This window comes from Marmota flaviventris, chromosome 5 (assembly GCF_047511675.1).
Source record: "Marmota flaviventris isolate mMarFla1 chromosome 5, mMarFla1.hap1, whole genome shotgun sequence".
Classification (NCBI taxonomy): Eukaryota; Metazoa; Chordata; class Mammalia; order Rodentia; family Sciuridae; genus Marmota; species Marmota flaviventris.
In genome coordinates this window covers 21,956,876-21,975,737 of record NC_092502.1, presented here as the reverse complement: position 1 = coordinate 21,975,737, position 18,862 = coordinate 21,956,876, and the positions used below count along the sequence as shown (strand labels likewise).

The 18,862-nt window shown below is 39.7% G+C and overlaps 1 protein-coding gene across 10 annotated transcripts in view; it reads right to left on the bottom strand.

The window, feature by feature from the left end:
* Nucleotides 1-18,862, bottom strand: part of Ebf1 (EBF transcription factor 1) — a 382,353-nt gene that overhangs the window by 89,454 nt on the left and 274,037 nt on the right. For 5 of the 10 annotated variants that reach the window (XM_027938660.3, XM_071612015.1, XM_071612016.1 and 2 more), the window contains one exon: nucleotides 9,204-9,337. In XM_027938660.3, coding sequence (XP_027794461.2) covers nucleotides 9,204-9,337 — 134 coding nt within the window. The remainder of the gene's footprint in view (nucleotides 1-9,203; nucleotides 9,338-18,862) is intronic. The other 5 variants (XM_071612014.1, XM_071612017.1, XM_027938661.2 and 2 more) reach the window with 1 other exon arrangement.

Sequence of the window (18,862 nt, the reverse complement as noted above, 5' to 3'; positions counted from 1 at the left end):
CTTTTGAATAGTCAGCAGTGTTTCTGTCTGAAATTCATCTCAATAAAGATACAGAGAGTAGAAACATGGAGGCAGATTTTGCTATGTGGGTCTGTGTCCCAGAAATAGAATGCATGCCCCGTGAGGACACATACTTGTTCTTTTTCACTGGGTTCCCAGTATTTCACAGGACCTTGGAACTAGGTCCTCAATAAATAATCACTGAACTGAATGAATAAATATTGTGATGCCATTAACCACCACTGATACTTAAGGTGAAGATTCAATAAACTCCCTTATGAATCTACAAAAATGCAAAAAAAAAAAAAAAAAAAAAAAAACAGGGCTGGGAATGTTGCTCAGTGGCAGAGAGCTTGCCTAGTAGGTGAGGGAAAGGACCTGGGTTTGATTCCCAACACTCAAACAAAAAAACAAAAAGGAAAGAAAGAAAGAAAGAAGAAGAGAAAGAATCAACACCATTCCATTCGGAATTCTTTTTTACTAAAATAACAAAAACAAAAAACTCTTAATTGGCCACCACAAACTTCCTGGTATCCTCCTTAGACATTGACAAAAATATGCTGCCCAGTGCTGACCAGGAAGCTCACCGCGACCCTTCAATCAATGCAGTTAATTGTATAAAACAAAACAGTCACAAGATCATTTTTCAAAATAACAGATTTGGGAGAAAAAGACTAAAATAAATATATTCTGCTTCGACTACCTTTGGGTTTTGTGGGTTTATTTATTTATTTATTTTGTAATTTGTTTTTTAAATAAACTTTCTCCAGCTTTCTTCCCAGGATGTAGATAGCATGCCAATTGGGCCCCATTAAAGACTGGATCCCATTCTGGCCATCTGTGGGCTGGAGGAGCACTGGTGAGTTCCTAAGGTCCACAAGGAGAGAATCAGACACCGGCAACGCCAGCCCCTGTGGTCTAAAACTACACAATGAGCTCTTTCTCAAGGCTGCTCTTTCCACATTCAGGCAAGAAGGAATGTCCTTCCCTGCTTCAGCCTGGCTCCGGGTCCTGTGTGCCTGCCTGTTTGTTTGGAAATTAAAATATAAAAGAAAAAACAGAGCCAGATGCATTTATGGAAGGGACCAAATGCTTATTATCAAAGTTGGAAGTTTAAGGAAACCTTTGCCTGTGGTATTAGGAAAGAAAAATAGGAGGGCCAAAAGACTGATAGATGGGGAAAGAGGGAATGAATTTGCCTTTCACTGAAAAATTTTAGTGTCCTTCAAAGGCCTGAAAACAAAAAGATATCAAAGCAGTAAGGCAAAGACTCATTCTAATATTTTTGTGGTGTAGCCCCTATTTGCATACTGTATACATTGATACTTGCACATTTATTCAGTAAGTCCTTAATTAACATGTCCCTCCAAGTACCGAGAGATGCTCCCTAAGAAAGCTCCACAGAAAATTGAAGTCAAATCTCTTTTAATACAGTGGCCCTAACACTGCTTTGGCTGGAAGTCTTTCGAGGATGCATTACACAGTTCTTGCTGTTTTAATCAGAATTTATTAGAAATAATTGCCAGCTCTTTCTTCCTGACTCAGAGCCACCACCATTATGAATAGTCATTAAGGTGCCACACAATAATATACTTCTGTGTCTGCTTTTTAGGTTTTCCATTTCTGCCCTAGACATTAGACTGTCAGCTGTCACTTCTACTGTCACTGAGCCTGTTTCTAACAACCTGCTTCTACATATGACCTGTCTCTAGTTGGTTCCTTCTCATTTGCTGTAACTGGGAAAAACAGATAACATCATTTGTTAAAAATTATTGTTCTGCTTACGCTAAAGAAAGTCTTTTATTCTTTTTACTTTTTCTCTTCCTTTTTTTTCTTTTTTGTCTTTTGTTTGATCTTGAATTTTGGAGAGTTGAAGTCATTATAACACTCTCTGAATAAATGGGTTTGACTACATTCATATTAAATGGCTAGGAGATGGCTCTCAAGTCAGGTAGATTTTGGTTCAAATTCAAGCTTTGCAAAGAAACAGCTGTGGGACCTTTGGAAAGTCACTCTATCTCTCTGACCTTGAGTTCCATTATGAGTAAATGGGATAGGGGATGTGGGAAGAACTAGACATTTAATAGTACTATTAAAAGGATAAATTGACATAATACCTATAATGAACTTAGGGAAAGGCATCCCCTATACAGACCACTCAAAAAGTGCTGGTTTTATTACTCCTTTATTGTCATCATTTTCTATAGTTTATCCTAAAGTATTTAGGTACACATTTAATGTGCAACTAATATATGTAAGTATGAACTACCTACCCACACATGCATTAACAAAAACCAAGTTGCTATATCTACTTCCCCCCCTCCCCCTGGGGACTTTACCACTGAGATATATCCCCATTCTCAGCTCTATTCTTTACCCTGCTCTTTTTTATTTCTTTCATTTTTTGTTTTGTTTTGATGCCTATCTTTCTAAATTGCAGAGGCTGACCTTGAACTTGAGTTCTTCCTGCCTCAACTTCCCAAATAGCTGAGATTACAGGCATGAACAGTGCTACTTTGAAGCATCATCAATTATAATAGTTGTTAAAAGGAGCATTTTTTTAAATGGAAGGAAAAAAGGAAGGAAAGAGGGAAGAAAGTGGGGAGGGAGGAGAGAGAGGGAGAGAGGGAGGAAGCGTCATTCAGCAAACATAAAGCATCTGACCTCTAAGTTGGTGCGGGGGCCCTGTGAGAGATTGAGCTGAATGTAGCATGGATCCTGCCTTCAAGAGAGAAGGCACTTCCTTGAATCACAATAATAAAAGAAAAGAATAGAAACATAATATGGTAGATATAAGGCAATGTAGGAATTTGGACACAAGAGAGAATATTCTACACCTGGAGCAGAGAGGGAAGACCTCACAGGAAATGGTGGTCTTTTACAGGATCCTGGGAGCAAAGAACACAGGCACAGGAAGAAAGGGAAAGCACTCAGAGGGAAGAACAAGACAGAGCACCGGACAAAGAATCCCTTCAGGTGCAAGGAGCGGCCACCAATTCAATGCACCTGGAATAAATCCAGGCGCACCCTGCAGGAGAATGTTGAAAAGAGCCTGAGTACCAAAAGAAAGCTTTGGGAGACAAGAAACCAGGGAAGGTGAGGGCAGGAGCAGGGGTCTTCAGTTCAGAGCACCAGGGAGCCCCTCCAGCAATCAGCACAGAGCACACCAGGAAGGAGCAAAGGATATAGACATCCATGTTCTTCCTAGAGTCAGGTGGCTGCAGCCATGTGTGAGTTCTGTCTTTGATTCAAATAAATTAGAAATGCATCACACTTCTGTGGCTTCTGTTTCCAAGTTCTAGGCACATACAAGTACCTCCTGAGCACACCGGAAACATGGAGATGAAAATGTCATCTGAAAGCCTTTTTTCACTATCCCCTAATTATCAACAGACAGGACAAATTTCAAGTGCCTTCATCATTAAAAATAAAAACATAGACTAAAGCATTTTGAGGAATAAAGGGAGTAGGGCTGTAATGGTTTAGCTTTACTAAAACAGCCACTAGGCCATTTTAATCTGAGTTTCTTTAATATGCTAGCTCATTTAGAAATGATTCCTCATAAAATTACTTGGGCTTGAAAGTTGTTCTTCAAAGACATACTCAAAGTTTAATGTAACTTATTTGAAAGAAATAAACTTCTTAATTTTGTATCAAGCATCTTCCATATATTAGGTGGTCAATAAGTACATGTTAAATAAAAACAGACTTTGAAACACACGTTTAAGGAAAACAAGGCAGCTATCAGTTATTTTAAATCTATGCATGTAATTAACTTTGGATTCAATTTGTAAGCCTCAATATGTGAAAAATAAATGAACACGGCTATTTATGTTTTACTTTTATTATGAAAATTTGAAAGAAGTGGTATTGGACATAATGGCATCCTCCAACTTTCCTTATGTGTGTGTGAGATTTCAGTGGTATTTGTATCTCATTTATAATATAGTATGAAGGAGTCATTTTGTGTAAAATTTGGAGAGGTTTGGTAAATTTATGAAGTATTTTAAAAGCCTATGGAAATTTCATGAGAAAACCTGGTATGACCTCAAGCTCAACGTGGGCGAAGCTGGGTGTCAGGAGAACCAGGCTCTCACCCTAGCAATAGGCGGCCAATGTGCTCCTAGAATAAGTCACAGTACCTCTCCAGAGCCTCTTCTTCCTCACAAAATAAAAACACTGTAATTGGTGACCCAGAAGCATTCCTCGACACCCCAAATGACTTGTGGTTCAGTAAATATCAAGGCTGGGCAAAGAGGCCTGGGAATCATCCGGTAGGATGCACATATGTGTTTTCGCCATTCCCTCTTTAATATCACAGAAAAGCAAATTCTCTTTTTTATTAATACTCATTCCCCTGAATCAGGTGTACAAATGAGAATGAAAAAGTAGAGAGGAAAAAAGAATCAAGAACTGCATTCACCCTAGGTTTTCTAGTTTGGGGATTCAAATGGTAAAATTGCTTTCCAGTCCCCCACCCCCAAACTGTCATGTACCCAACTACATTCACCCACAGATAGTTTCTTTTGTCTTCATTCCCTATCTCTGGGAATACAGTTGAACAAAACATTCATCTGGATGAAGAAGACAATATGTCGCCCCTATGTGAAGCTAATTGGTTTGAACAGTGATGAAACTTTGGCTTCTCCCATCTGAGCTAAGTGGTACTGCCAATCTTTAAATATAGCTGTCCTATGAAATCATATGGCATCTAATGCTAAGTGTGTACTGACTAAAACCAGATGCAAAATATGACAGAAATTTTGTTCAAAGCCTTGCAGCTTTAAAGAATAATGGCTCCAAACATTCCTGGTCTAATCTAAATAATGCTCTGCAAATATTTCAGACTATTTTTCTCACATCTATCTCAGCCCAACCACTCCACGATTGAATTTCATGACTTGACTTCATTAACATAAAATCAAAATGCACTCCAGCCATCACCCATCGATCTTCTTGTGAGGTGATCCTTGAAAACAAGGGTTCTATGGTTCTAACAGTTTGGGACATGCCAAATACTGCATCTTAGGTTATCCACCGTGCATTTGGTACCTCAAAAATTCTGCAAAGTTCTATGACAAGGACGAGTTCAATTTTTTTGATTCAACATTTCCCAAACTTACTGGGAAAAAATTTCCTTCATCTCCCACGAGGCATCTATTAATATTCGTAAGAACTAGCATTCAACAGAACTATATGGAAAATGAATTAGAGCAATATTATATGTAAGTCTCAGGTTTACATCAGATACTAGAATCTGAGGCATAAAGGGTAGAAATGTTGACTGCAGACATAAAAAGGAAGATTCTATTGGCTAAATTGTTTTAAAGAAATTCAGGAACCCTTTGCAGATAAATCTATGTGTGCATTGCAAGTGTCTTCTGAAAGAAAAGAGCAATCGTGGATGAAAAGAAGCTGTTTCCCACCCACAGTCACTGGCCCCTTCTAGATAAAAAAGAAGGGCAGCTTTGATGTCAAAGAGGATTGGCCTCAAGTTTTCATTTTCAGAGGGGAAATTGAGGTCCAGTGACCAACACTGACTAGATCTGGACCGTCTGGGCAACAGGACTGCAATAATCATCCAGGTACCTCAACTCTCTCTGTCCACTGCTTCTGTAGGCAATCTCAATCCTTCCCTGACATACTACCTTCTGCTCCCTGATAATCCCACTGTGGTACTTCTTAGACATGCAGATAAAATACCTGAAGCAGCATGCACTCTCTCAGGTATTTTTGTGTTTAAATAGAAAAACTGTGAGATCTGAAACTACCTCGCTCAGAGAGTCATCCACACATAATTGGAACTTGATTCGTTTTTTGAACAGTCTACATCTGACCCACTACATTCTCTCTGCCTTCTAGAACCTTGCCTTGTATTTTAAACCACAAATTCAATACTAGATTACATAAATATATTATGCAACTCTCTAATTTGTTTCATGGGAGCAAGTTGTCTTTCCAAATAAAACACCAGATCCCACAAAACCCAACTTTAATTACCCATGGTACCTATCCCAGCGTTAGACAACCATAAGCAAGGCAGCTAACACTCTTTGTTTAGAAATTAGAGGAATTCTGAAGGAGATATTAAAACAACAAGGAGCGCTACACAACAGTAGCAGGAGCCCCTCACTGCTCCAAATCACATGTGGATCGGAAAGTCAGGTAACCAAGAGCTTCTCTGGTCAAGGAAAAAACTCAACCCACATTAAAACTTAGTACACATCAATCTCATTGGTTTTCCTAGATTTATATTTAAAACACTATAGAGAATTTTCTCTTTAAGTATTTGGGAATATGTCAGGATAAGGAGCCCAATAACATCAGTAAAATAATTTACTTTCTCAAAAGAAAGGAAGAGCAAATGAGAATCACAAGAAAGCCATGTAGATGTGGGGGGTGGAGTAGGGGTTCACAGAGGGCCCCCAAGTAGGAGTGCTGGAGTGCCACCTTTCTTGTTCCCAACCCTCAGGGAGCAATCAGTGAACTAAACTGAACTACTCATTTGCAAAAGATTGGGTAGGCAGGAGAAGAACACAGATGAGGGTAAATTAAGCCACCCTATTTTCTTTGAATCTTTTTAAAATTCTTCAGCTAAAAAAAGACTCCAAATAATAGCATCAACTGCTAATCTAAAATTGTTATGTTCTTGTCCTGACCCACCAGCCTGTTTTCTGGGTGCTTTGGGCTAGAGAATGAAGAAAGGGAGACATGATTAAAATCTATTAAAATCTACTTAAAATCAGATGTACTGCATTTTAGAGATGGCATGAACCTCAAGGTCATGCGGTCAAGGGCAAAGACTCTAGACAGATAGGTGTCCATCTCTCTCTCAAGAATATATTTGCTGAATTATCTTTTTTAATCTCTCAACACTCAAACTACTCATACATAAAATCAGAATAACAAGAGTACCTAATAGAGGACTAACAGGAGGATTAAATAATGTGATACCTATTAAGTGTCTGCGTGATCGCCCTTGGTAATGTGAGCTATTTCTCTATTTCTTACTCCCAAACAATGTTTTTTGTTTGTTTGTTTGTTTGTTTTTGAGGCAGTGCCAAATTCTCTCTGCACACAAAGAAGCAGGGAAAATTATATCTGCTAAGTCACCTATATGAAAACTGAAATATGGAAATAGTTTACAAAATTGAACAAAAGAGTTCACTTCTGCAAGATCTATTACACTGAGCCTCAGGACAATCACGTGGTCATAGCCCAACTGAAAGTCCTCCATGTAGACACCCAGCAAATGCTGTGGGGCACTTAGTCATTTCAAGGAATGTCTGTTCAAATAGTTTTGGATGCCCTGTGGATTCATGACACGTATGTGTTTTAGCCATTCCCTCTTTAATATCACAGAGAAGCAAATTCTCTTAATGGTGGATATGTGTCATGAGTCTATGTGTCATGAATGGTGAGAATTTGATTCTCTGTGATATGGTGTGATATGGTGGGTTCATGACACAGCCACAGCTGCTGGCAGTCCGGAGGTGGGTATGAGGAAAGCATTGGTGCAGGCTCTGCCCAGCGCCCGCACAGGCTGTGACAGTAGAGGCATCGGAGGGAGTTGGACCAGAGCCTCATTTTCCTTCTCTCCCATTTTCCATGATAAGCAACAGAAAGAAGGTCAGGAAGGGAAGAAGACACAGTTCAGGAGACCTGGGAGAGGATGCCCTTGTGAGGGCCACTGCTCACAACAGAATAAAGACACACGGCTGGCCGCACAATAGCCCACATCTGTGTGGCTTCTCCCTGACACCCAGCATTGCTACCGGAGAACACAGCGCAGAGAGCAGTGGGAGTGGAGTCCACCTTTCATTCCTGGAGTGATCCAACTTGGATAATGGTTGGATGCATTAAAAAGCTCATTTCTGATGCAGCTTTATGAGAACTTTGATTCCCTGGCCAAGTGCATATCTCTTGTTGGCTGAGCGGGAAATGCAAAGGCAGGGGCTGCAGGAGCTGGCTCGACCCAGTGGGCGGCTGCCAGTGAGAAGCACATGGGGCAGCCTTAGAAAGAACAGACTCCCTGGGAGGTTCAGTTGGGCCAGCACACCCAACTATCACAGTCTTCACTCTCCGCTCATCCCTATGGTCTCTCTAAACAAAAAGCACATGTGCTATCTAAACTGCTTTTCCAAGGGAAGACAATCATAGGCAGAAGCAGAGACCGTGGGTTCTAGCTCCAGGTCTGCTTCTGACCTCTTTGCGTGGCAATGAACACATACATCACTTGGTCCACAGACTGTAAGCAGCTGCTGTCTAGTTATTGAATTATTTGTCTCCAAGTCCTAGTAAGCTTATCCGGAAAAGATACATCTGAGGGTATTTACTTGGTGGTGTAGGGGAAAGACTGAGATGATATACATAAAGAGCCCAGATCACAATCAAGTTTAGCAGTTAATATAACTATTTATGAAACCAGCTGGATGAACTCTGGTCTCTTGCAGCACTAACACTGGTTTTATGCTGCACAGTGATTCTGGCAGAGAAGCTGATGCTCAGAATTAGAAAACAAAGGCAAGTCACCGTGACATCTATGCAAAGGTGATGTTCATGTTTTGTGATCTTAAGCTCATGCTGGTTATTGCCGGACAAGTCAACTGGCAGCTTAGAGAGCACTGCACAGATAGAACGCAGTCATTTTCTTATGGGTGAAGTCATATCCCAAGGTGCTCCAGAGCTATAAATCCCTACTGTGGAAAAAGCCCTGGGTTCTTCTAGGTTCCCCAGAGAATCACTCATTCTGAGTCATTAGTAAATCAAGAATCATCTGCACCTGGGTTAGTAGTGTCATTTAAATGGTGGTCTTTGAAGATCAGGCTAGGCTAGACTTTGTGTATAGAATTCCTCAGACTACCTTGTTAAAGTAGCTTTTCCAATATATATTGTTACTTTGCACCTTCTTTTGGTTCCCAATATACAAGAGGACCTCCACTGCATGTAAGCCCAAGAGGACAATTTACAAAACAGAGATTTCCCAGTGCTTACGGGCCAGAGAACAGAAATCACCCAGTGGAAAGCTGGACCTCCTGGTGAACTCAACCCATCTTTCCTAGTTCCCCGAAGTTCTTCTAGACAGGAGCCGGCCCACCTAGAGCAGCCCCACAAAATGCCACACGTTCTATTAGAAATTCAAGTATAGACAGTATCTTCAACTAGAACAAGCCATTAGATATTAATGTTCAGACAACACCTACCTCACTCCAGACCAGCATGGTACCGAATATGACCTGTAACCCATCAAAGAAATTGTCCCCTATGATGATCACAGTCGCGCCTCCCGTGGTCCATCCTTCACTGGGGCTGATGGCTTTGATACAGGGAGTAGCTGCTTTTCAACACACATGAAAAAGAGAAGGAGACTGCCGTTAGAACCAAACTTTAATGATGGGAGACTTGAGAAAAAGAAAAAAAAAATCTTTTATCTTTTCACTAACAGAAAGTCCCTCAAGATCTCAGCATTTCTCAGCCACATTAGGACCTAAAACCAAGGGTGCAGCCTCAGTTCTCAGCATTCCTTTCATTGTCTCTCTTAAGATATATATTTTTACCCAAATCTTTATCAAGCTGGAAACCTTATGAAATATAACACAGGAGTGAAACTGAATTTACAAAATACTAGTAGAAATTTTTAAAAAATGGGTGACTTATTGGAATGCACTGGAAATCTTACAGAATTGCCTGATAATTAAATCTGTCTCCTGAAAAGAAAACTTACACATTTTTAGAGAAACATTTCTATCCAATGGGAAGTTAAGAAAGAGGAGGCCAGAGCAGGGGTGATTCTTGCTCCAAGCCTTCTATCTATAATACTAACATAGCAACATTCCTCATTAAAAATCATTAGAATTTTTTCAAATAAATGTCATGGATCCCATTTTATAGATGCAAAACAGGTCACTCAGGGTGAATTATGCAACCAAATAGCAGAGGCCAGACTGAGCCACAGATTCTCTGTGACCTTTGCTTTGTTGTGTTTCCCAGGCTTAAAACCCTACAACCAACTTTTTCAAAATTTCATATCTCTTCTCTTTTCCATTGTAAATGGCCCTTGGAGATAGGAAATAGTTTGCAAATACTGTGATTCCAAACAGACTGGAGGTGGTTTGCCTAATGAGCATGGCATCCTTTCAACAGAATTGCTAGGCATCAATGTTGGATCATGTTTTGAAATCTCTCTGAGGGCACCTTGGGGCCACTGAGAGTTTTTAACTCCACGATGCCATGCCACTCTTCTTCTGATTACTTTCATGAACAGCAACAAAGCAAAATTCTAAAGCAAGGAAGATATTGTGCAAGAAGAGAGAATGAGACCCTCCTCTTTAATAAAAAAGTTTATTAAGTATTCAAGACTGACTGTCCAAGCATTAAAGCCAATAAGAGCTCCAGTTAATTTTAATGGGGGAAAAGAACTGGCAAAAAAAAAAAATTATTGGACTTTGTCAAATTTGGCAAAATGTCATGCTTTAACTTTTGCAAGAAGGAAAGAAAACATTAAGTCCATCCCGGTGGGACCATTGCTCACGTGCCACCACACAAACAAGGAGCATGGGTTTGGTTCTGATTCAAATTCATCTTTAAAAATTGCACAGAGAAATTTGGAAATATCCAAAGTAAACATCGCATGTTGGCCGAGCTTATGGCAACGCATCTACAGCTAAGACAAGGCTGCTCGGTTGACTTTATGCTCCTCCACAAAATAACTAATCAAGAAAATGGAAATGATTCATGACTTGACTTCAGAATTCTTGCCCGTTTTTTTTGTTTGTTTGTTTGTTTTTTGTTTTTTTTTTTTTTTTTTTTTTTTTACACACATGGGGGCTGTGATCAATGTTCCACAGACATGGGACTTTGTCTTAAACAAAAGCTTTCTTTTAAAAAGACTTAAATGCATGATTAAGTGTTCCTGAACCAATGGTAAAATAGGATATATGATTTCAAGCAACTCATAAGATAAACAACACTTAACAACTATGCAAAGTTCTTACAATATAAACAGTTTAGAAATAGTTTGTTAATTTCCCAAAATCTTTAACTTTTTTTTTTTCATTTATAACTCAATATACTTAGTTTCCAGAGTAGAATAGAAAAGGTGTTGCTATCTCTCTGGATACTTCTGAGAAATACTGCATATTGGTTAATGGCAAAGTGTGGCATCCAGTGGTGTCATTAAGCACTGACCCTGTGGTTACCCTGGCACACCATAAAATGGCCTTCATGCTAATTATCTGTATTATCTTTGGAATTTCTGTTAATGTTTATTTTTTAATCTTGCAGATATATCTATTTAGATGAGCAGGGTCTCCTACAGGTTTCTCACCATTGTACACAAAGAGGGGGAAGGGGTGTGTTCATGGATCTTAGAGGAAGTCCTTACAATAGCAATGGCCAAGACCTGCTGGTTTACACTGGACTCCATCCCTCTTTTTCTCCCCTTGTTATTTTTAAGATAGATAAGGCATGTAAGAATACATGTGTGTGCATGCTTTCAATCTCTTCCTAAGGAAAGTGGTCATGTTTTCAGATACCATGAGCATCTGTTCAGAAGCCAGGCTGCATGTCAATGAGTCAGAGGAAAGAAAGAACACCGAGTCAGAACCTAATGGGGAAACAATATGTGACACCATCTTCTTAGATTTTTGGAGAAAAAGACCGAAGCACCCAGGCTGAGTGACACACTCCACCCATCCTGCCTCTCTCCTCTACTGGGATTACAAATCATTCATAGAACAGGTAAGTCAGGCAGTACTTCTAAGTTAGGATCTCAGAGGGTTCTCAGGTTGCTCCTGTACATCTGTCAGGTCATACTAGTCTTGAAAGGAAACTCTATGGTTCATTCCCACTGGGAGAGAGGGTGCAGAAGGGATGCCATCAGCATTTAGTAACTGGAAGTCACGGATGCCAAGTACAAACCATGCATGGGATAGTCCCTCAAAATGAAGAACCCCCAAATGCCCATAACACAAGTAGAAAATACTGCAACTAGCTAACAGGAATCCGGCCTAGGAACCCTTGTTAAGAGTTCACAGATCCATGTAGGCTAAGGCCAGAAACAAAAAGACAGCAAGCTGCTCTGGGCATCAGAACTTGCAAAAGAGGATGGGCCTGCCACTCAGCACTGGGGAAGCAGTGAGAGGCTACTGCACACTGCACATGCCATCTAAAGGTGACAGCGGTGCTCAGCTCCAGCCTTTGGGACCCCACCAGATATAGACTCAAGGTAGGTCAGGCTTCCCATCTTTTCAAAAAAGCCAAGAATCTAGACTGTTGTTTGAAATTTCTCAGTCTTCAAATGTTAGACTTATTCTATATATTTAATCTATAGGCTGAACACATTTCTGGACCGGCTTTAACTGACAGGCTGTCATTTAGCACCTATACCTTAGCCACATATAAACCTGCCAGACTAAAACTAACCAGGAGATACTTGCAATTATGGCCCAAAGTAGATGTATCCAAAAGTTCCCTGCAGTATTGACAGCAAAGAATTCAAGAAGATAGGTGCCATCCATGGGGGAGTGGTTAAATAAACTATAGGACACTTATATGTATCACAGAAAGAATTTTATTAGAGCAAATGAAAAAATTCTATAAACTGACATGGGAAGATGTCAACATAAAATTAAGTGAAAAAGGCAATTTGTGAACTAATGAATAGTGGGAGCCTGCTTATTTTTAAAATGATATGTATGAGCCTGTATGTGCAAGAGTGAGGGTGTATATATATATGTGTGTGTATATACACACACGTGTATGTGCAACCTCACATAAATAGGTATGCTAGACTAAATGTGGAAGGAAGGATGGACATCAACTGTTCCCAGTACATCCTCATAAAAAGGAACTGTGACTAGAGTGGGTTTGACAGAAAAAGGAGATGAGTAAGTTTGACTCTATCGACATATATGTGGTTTGAAATTTTTCAATGAGCATATATTAAGGTAATATATCATAATAATTAAAAAATTAAATGACAGCAGAACACTCAACAACAGTTGTTCTCTTCAGAGCAAACTGACACTAAAAAACAAAACAACCATCTGCAATCAGCTGTGCCGACTGATGGACCCTGGGCCTCCCCATCCCTCCTCTTTTGGGGTAAGTTTTGTCTGAGGATGCCCAGAGAACACTGGAAATAGTCAGAGACCTGTTTTTCTTTCATTCAAGATACCCAGAGTAAAGCAGAAGTACATCAGAGAAAGCCCATGTTCTAATAATCACAAGTAGATGAATTCAGCAGAATTTGAGAGTGAAAAGATTTACAAAAGAGTTCAATTCCACCCAGAGACACAATAATCAGTACAATTCCATCTCCAAGAAAATATTAGGGAACAGTAAATGAGGGAGGTATGTTTGAATACAAACTACTTTTACCAGTAAACTCTTAATTTAATTAATAAAAGATTGCTCTTCCTCACCAATACATTTCCATACTATAGCCACAAGAATAAGAAGCCAATTTCTGATTTTAAATTTCATTAAAAATAAAAGTTTGGATTTTTTTCTTTTTTTTTCTTTTCCTTGCTTCTTTTCATTAATCCTCCCCCACCCCTCACCAGCCACCAAAGTAGAGGAGATTTTCCTTCCTTCAAACTATGACAATAACATGATTACCCCACCAGTTTAGCATAATGGCTCTGAAATGCTCATGGCACATTGCAGAGTTAAAGTGGAAATTATTAGGTAGCTCTTCTTTGTTATAATAATGATCACTCCACAAATAAAAGCTCTTCTCCCCAAGGTACTGCAAGGCACAAAATGCTAATTCTGAAGATTATGTGTGCGCTTTTATTAAATATTACTATGCCCTGCCTGTTTGAGGGCTCCTCTGCTCTGATTGTTTTATGAGTACCATGTTAATGTCACCCCATCTTGCTAGCAGCAGGCACACATTTTAGCGTTTGTATGAGAGTTGATCAAAGGCCACGTGCTGGGGGAATTGCTGAGAAAACACGGACAAGCGATAAAAATCTAACAGATTAATTGGTTTAAATTTCATTTCAGGGTGTTGAACTTTGGCTCAGGACTTTAATACTACACTGTGAGTCAGGGCCTAATTACCAGATTTCCAATTTGCTTCTGAACAATGGTCATGGTAAGAAGGAAAAGAGAGGGGGAAAAAAATTTAAAAAAAAAAAAAAAGAATCTTTCAGCCTCCAGTGCATATTTAACAACCAATGCTCTGTGTGCAGACAGCTGTACCCGGGGACATTTGCTATCACCTGCTCCACCTCCAGAGCATTTCTGATTCCTTCCAATAGCCTCAGAAGGCAGAAGGAATCATGGACGCCCTCAGCAGTTAAAAATTTTCTGGTTTACAGAATCAATGTTACAAGATTCGAGTGCTCGCCTGCTTGCCCCAGAAGCACTGGACTTTTTATTAGCAAGGGGAATTTATAAGCTGGGCCTCCAATAGAAATGATCTATTTCATTGATAGAAAGCAAGGGCCAGGAGAGCCATGTTTACCTCGGGGTTTATGGGTGGCCTTGGGAATAAGGGTTAATTGAGCTCAGAGGTGCCTGCCCATTGAGGTGAATTAGTGGTGTGTGTGGCCATCAGCCGGATCCTGGGGCTGCTCTTGCTTTTGCCTCTGAAATCTCTTTGTGCTGTGATCAATACCTCACTTGTTTGGGGTAGCCATACAGATGACCTGGGTTCGGCATTTATCATATCTCATCCCCAAAATGAGGCTTTTGTGACAGTGGACACCTGTCTGGTTATGAAAGACTTAATTAGAGATGCGCTGTTTGTTTCTTTGTTTTTTTTTTTTTAAATACACTGGGAAAACAACACTGAACTGGCAAAATGTGCAAATTTAGGAAATTTCTAATCCTGTTCTAAATCTTAAGAAGAAATTCCACTTTGAAGTGGACATAGGGTCATTTTCCATTTCCATCTTGTGCAGCACATGAGAAGATGTCAACTCCTTGTCTAGCATCCTGTGACCTAGTACTCTCGATTACTGAGCATTTCTACAAAGCAGGTAGCTGAATCTTTCAGGAGAGGCAGGGACACTGCCGCCAGCCCTTATTAACATCTGAGTAAAGCTAGAAAGATGAAATTATCTTATGATGATTTTAACATCGGGAGAATTATAGTATTTGAAAATGGTCAAGGGCTCTAGCTGTTCAAATTCCACATCTACCCTTCAGCACAACCTATAAACTGGCCCCTTCTAAGCTGTGCTTTTCACACAGATGATGCCTCTTGGACTTCCAGCAAATGCCCAAGAAATGCCCATTCGTGTTTTGTTCTACTGTGTGCCAGGTACATGGCAAGCTCATTGCTGCCATTGGCTCCCCATACTCTGATCACTCTAAATTATATCCTTTGTTGTAGAACTTTCCTCAGAATTTCCAGTTATTCTACTTGCCAACATATCCAGATGAATGCACTGAGTAGGTGGATTTGGCATTAATGCTTCCAAAGCAGAATTTTTCTCTTCCGCCTCCTTTCCTTCCTTCCTCCCTCCCTCCTCTCTCTCTCCTCTCTCTCTCTCTCTCTCTCTCTCTCTCTCTCTCTCTCTCAGGGACTTCATTTTTTCAGGATGAATATTAATGGAGAAATTTTCAGAAAATTTTCAGCCAAAGGAATTGACTTTATCATTATTATCCCAACTTTGGAGGTTTATCAGAAAATGTGGAACCCCTGGCCTCAGCTCATTTCTCATATTTATGACCTCAAAAACCTTGCTCCCTTTTGTCTCCTTGGTTTTATAGATAAACTCAAGGTGATGGGAACAACCCTGTCCTAGAAGCTTATGGGAACACAAAGTGACTCCTATAAACTCAATGTCCAGAGTCAGCTTTCCCACTCAATCTGAACAACTGGATTTGCTGGTCTTTTGAGTGAAATGATGACTTTTTTCCAACTGCACATAGTCCCATAGCACCAAAACTCTCCTCTTTTGATCCTGAAAGGAACAGCTAGTGGACAGGAAGCAAGATGAACAGAGGGGGTTGTCACCAGCTGGAAGACTGGCCCTCTGCATTTTCACCGTGTACAGGAGGCGGATTTGTTCTTGGATCAACGTTCCTCCAGCTGGATTCCTTAGAAATGAGTAGCAGTTATGAAGCCTGACCTGAACTCTAGCACGCGTGGGTGCCAACTTCACTTTCAGAAAGCTAATATGACCACAGGCTCCAGCCGATTCACAAACAAACACAAACTCAGCTGGTAAGCAAACAATTTTGACAGCCTCCTCACTCAAGGTGTGGCGGTCTTTGTAACACATGCTGTTGCCTTGACTTGAGTTATTATAGATTTGTTTCTATCTTTTTTTATTGTCTTCAGTAATTGCATTATGCAGTTAAGCATTTTATTGTTTATTAGAGTTTTTATTTTGTTTTGTTATTGGTCTGCATTTATTGCTCTGTCCTCTACAGTATCTAGATATTACATTTTGCAAAGAATCGTTTATTATATATGCAAGAGTCAGTCTCTCTCTCTCTCTCCCCGCACCCTGGCCTGGTGTATGTGTATATGGTGTTTGTCACTTTAAAGAGAAATGTAACCCACGATACAGAGATTTTTCAATACCACATGCAATTAAACCTATTAAATATTAAATGAGGAGATTGAGAATTTCAAGTGTTTTTCATCCTTTATTCCAAAGTGACTTCATTTGGCAAGAAAGCCCTTTGCTTTGACAGCATTAATGGCTCCCTCAGAAAAGGCAAAAAGGAAAAACATTCATAGTCACCAGATAGAAATATTGCTCCAACGACCATCTACATCAGGTACAGCTAACCTGATGGTGTTCATATAGAGAACCCACACTTAGAGGGTTCCAAACTAAGTTGCTTGCTAATTAAAGACCAAGCCCAAATTCTATGTACTTCCTGTTCATTTTGCAGCTTTCTTATTCTAAAGTTGAAAAAGACCTCAGCAATCTGTAGACACAGCACCTGAGCAAGGGATAAATGGAAATGCAGGTACAAATATTATAATTTGGAATGTTCCAGGGCAAGTGCTTTTGGATTTTTGAATTTGTCTGAGATCCAGAACTCTATTCAGGTTCACTATTCAGGGTTATTTAACAATTTAGCAGTGAAAAATCTTGACATTTTGATGTACCTGTAACTTCTAAATTGCACTTGAAAGATTTGTTGAAGGCTTTTTGATTTAGTGACATGCAACATAGCATTGTTTCATAATATGCAAAAAATTGTTTGTTAAATACACCGCAGAAGCTCAGAATTTTATGACTCAAGGAGGGGCAAATGCACTGTTTTCCACCTAATGTTTGATCTGCCAAATATAAAATTAAAGTGTACAAAATATTAATTTTAAAATAGCTAAAGGCACATACTGCCATCAGTTTGTTTGTTCATTCGTTCTTTTTTTTTCTTTCTTTCTTTCTTTTTTCCCTTGTTCTATGACTGTCAGCCACTCCATCGCAAAGCAAATGGGAAAATTGTCATGGAGGGTAGGAGAACCCTCAGAATGAATTATTCATGGATTCAATTGTGATATTTATTGCAACAATAGTAAATTCACTTGCCTCTGATTATACAATAAGTAAATAATTCTTTTCTTCCCAACAAGGAGAACTTTCATGCACTAAATTATTTTTAGCCTAATTCTCCTACTGTAAGAAAAGTTTAAGACATAAAAGCCAGGGGGAAAAAAGGAAACAAATATCCTTCCAAAAATGGACACCCAATATTGTGAAAAAGGGGAAATAATTTTCAGTTTTTTAAAAAAATCCATGAACTGCTTTTTCAAAGAATGCTCAAGTCTTTATTCCCAAGCAATCTTCCTGGGCCTGGGAAATCATAAAGTCAAATATGAGCAAGTCTAGTGGAAAATCTGTGACGTTAATCTTGGCTTGAGTCGTATTTTTAACAGGCCTTGAATGTGTGTGCCGGTTCATCCAGATGGCCATACAGGAATCGGCCTGATAGGATTAAACCTTTATGCTAAACTCCATTCCATCTGTCACCAAGGTTTGCCTTTCTTTATCTGAATATGAATTTTAGCCTCCTTATATCTGGGAACAGGACTCAATGCAGCATTAAAAATATAGATGCATGCAGATAATTTAACATTTTACAAGTTAGTCTCAGTTGATATGACCTTACTTAGTCTTTTTTCTTGAAAACATTTTTGCCAAGAATTTTGCTAAGAAGAAATTCTAAAGTATGCAAAATCCACTTTTCTTGCCAGAGGGTTTTGTCTTCCTCTTCCCATGGAACTCTAGGACTCATTCAGCTTACTACCATAATAGGGGTGCACATTGACATTTACCCACAAAGATAAAACAGGACGACCTGGCATCCCCTCAGCACAATTTTCTCTGAGAATAGATGGTATATCATTTCCATGGGATGACTAATCCGAGCAGATGATACTCATGTATGTTTTGCTCTTTCCATTACAAGAAGATTGGTATTAGTCATCATTTGATAAATTATCTACAACAACTGTTTCTATCATTCTTATCAGGTTTTCTGTTTTTAAGGAAGCTCTTTTTTTTTTTTTTTGCTGGGGGTGAGAAATGGGGAGGCTGTGATTCCCAGCTTCTTCCTGAATGAAGCTGATATCTGTTTTGCCCTCCTGTGCATATGTCCCTAGGAGCAGTGGGGTAAACTTCACAGCTGGACGAGTTGGCTTAGGGCAAGTCTCAGGACAGAAATCTGTTGAGTTGTCAAGAGGCCAGAGCCTGGTCAATGGTTGTGGGGTTCCCAAGTCCATAACAAAGACAAAAGGGGGTCTCAGAGTGCTGGGCTTGGTGGAGAAGAACCAAGACAAGCTGCCCAAGCAAATCTCATGCAAATAAGTGAACAAGTTGCCTGTGAAAAGGATCTTTTCCAGTCAAAGTGGAGGCTGGTTCAGAGCAACATGATTGGTCAT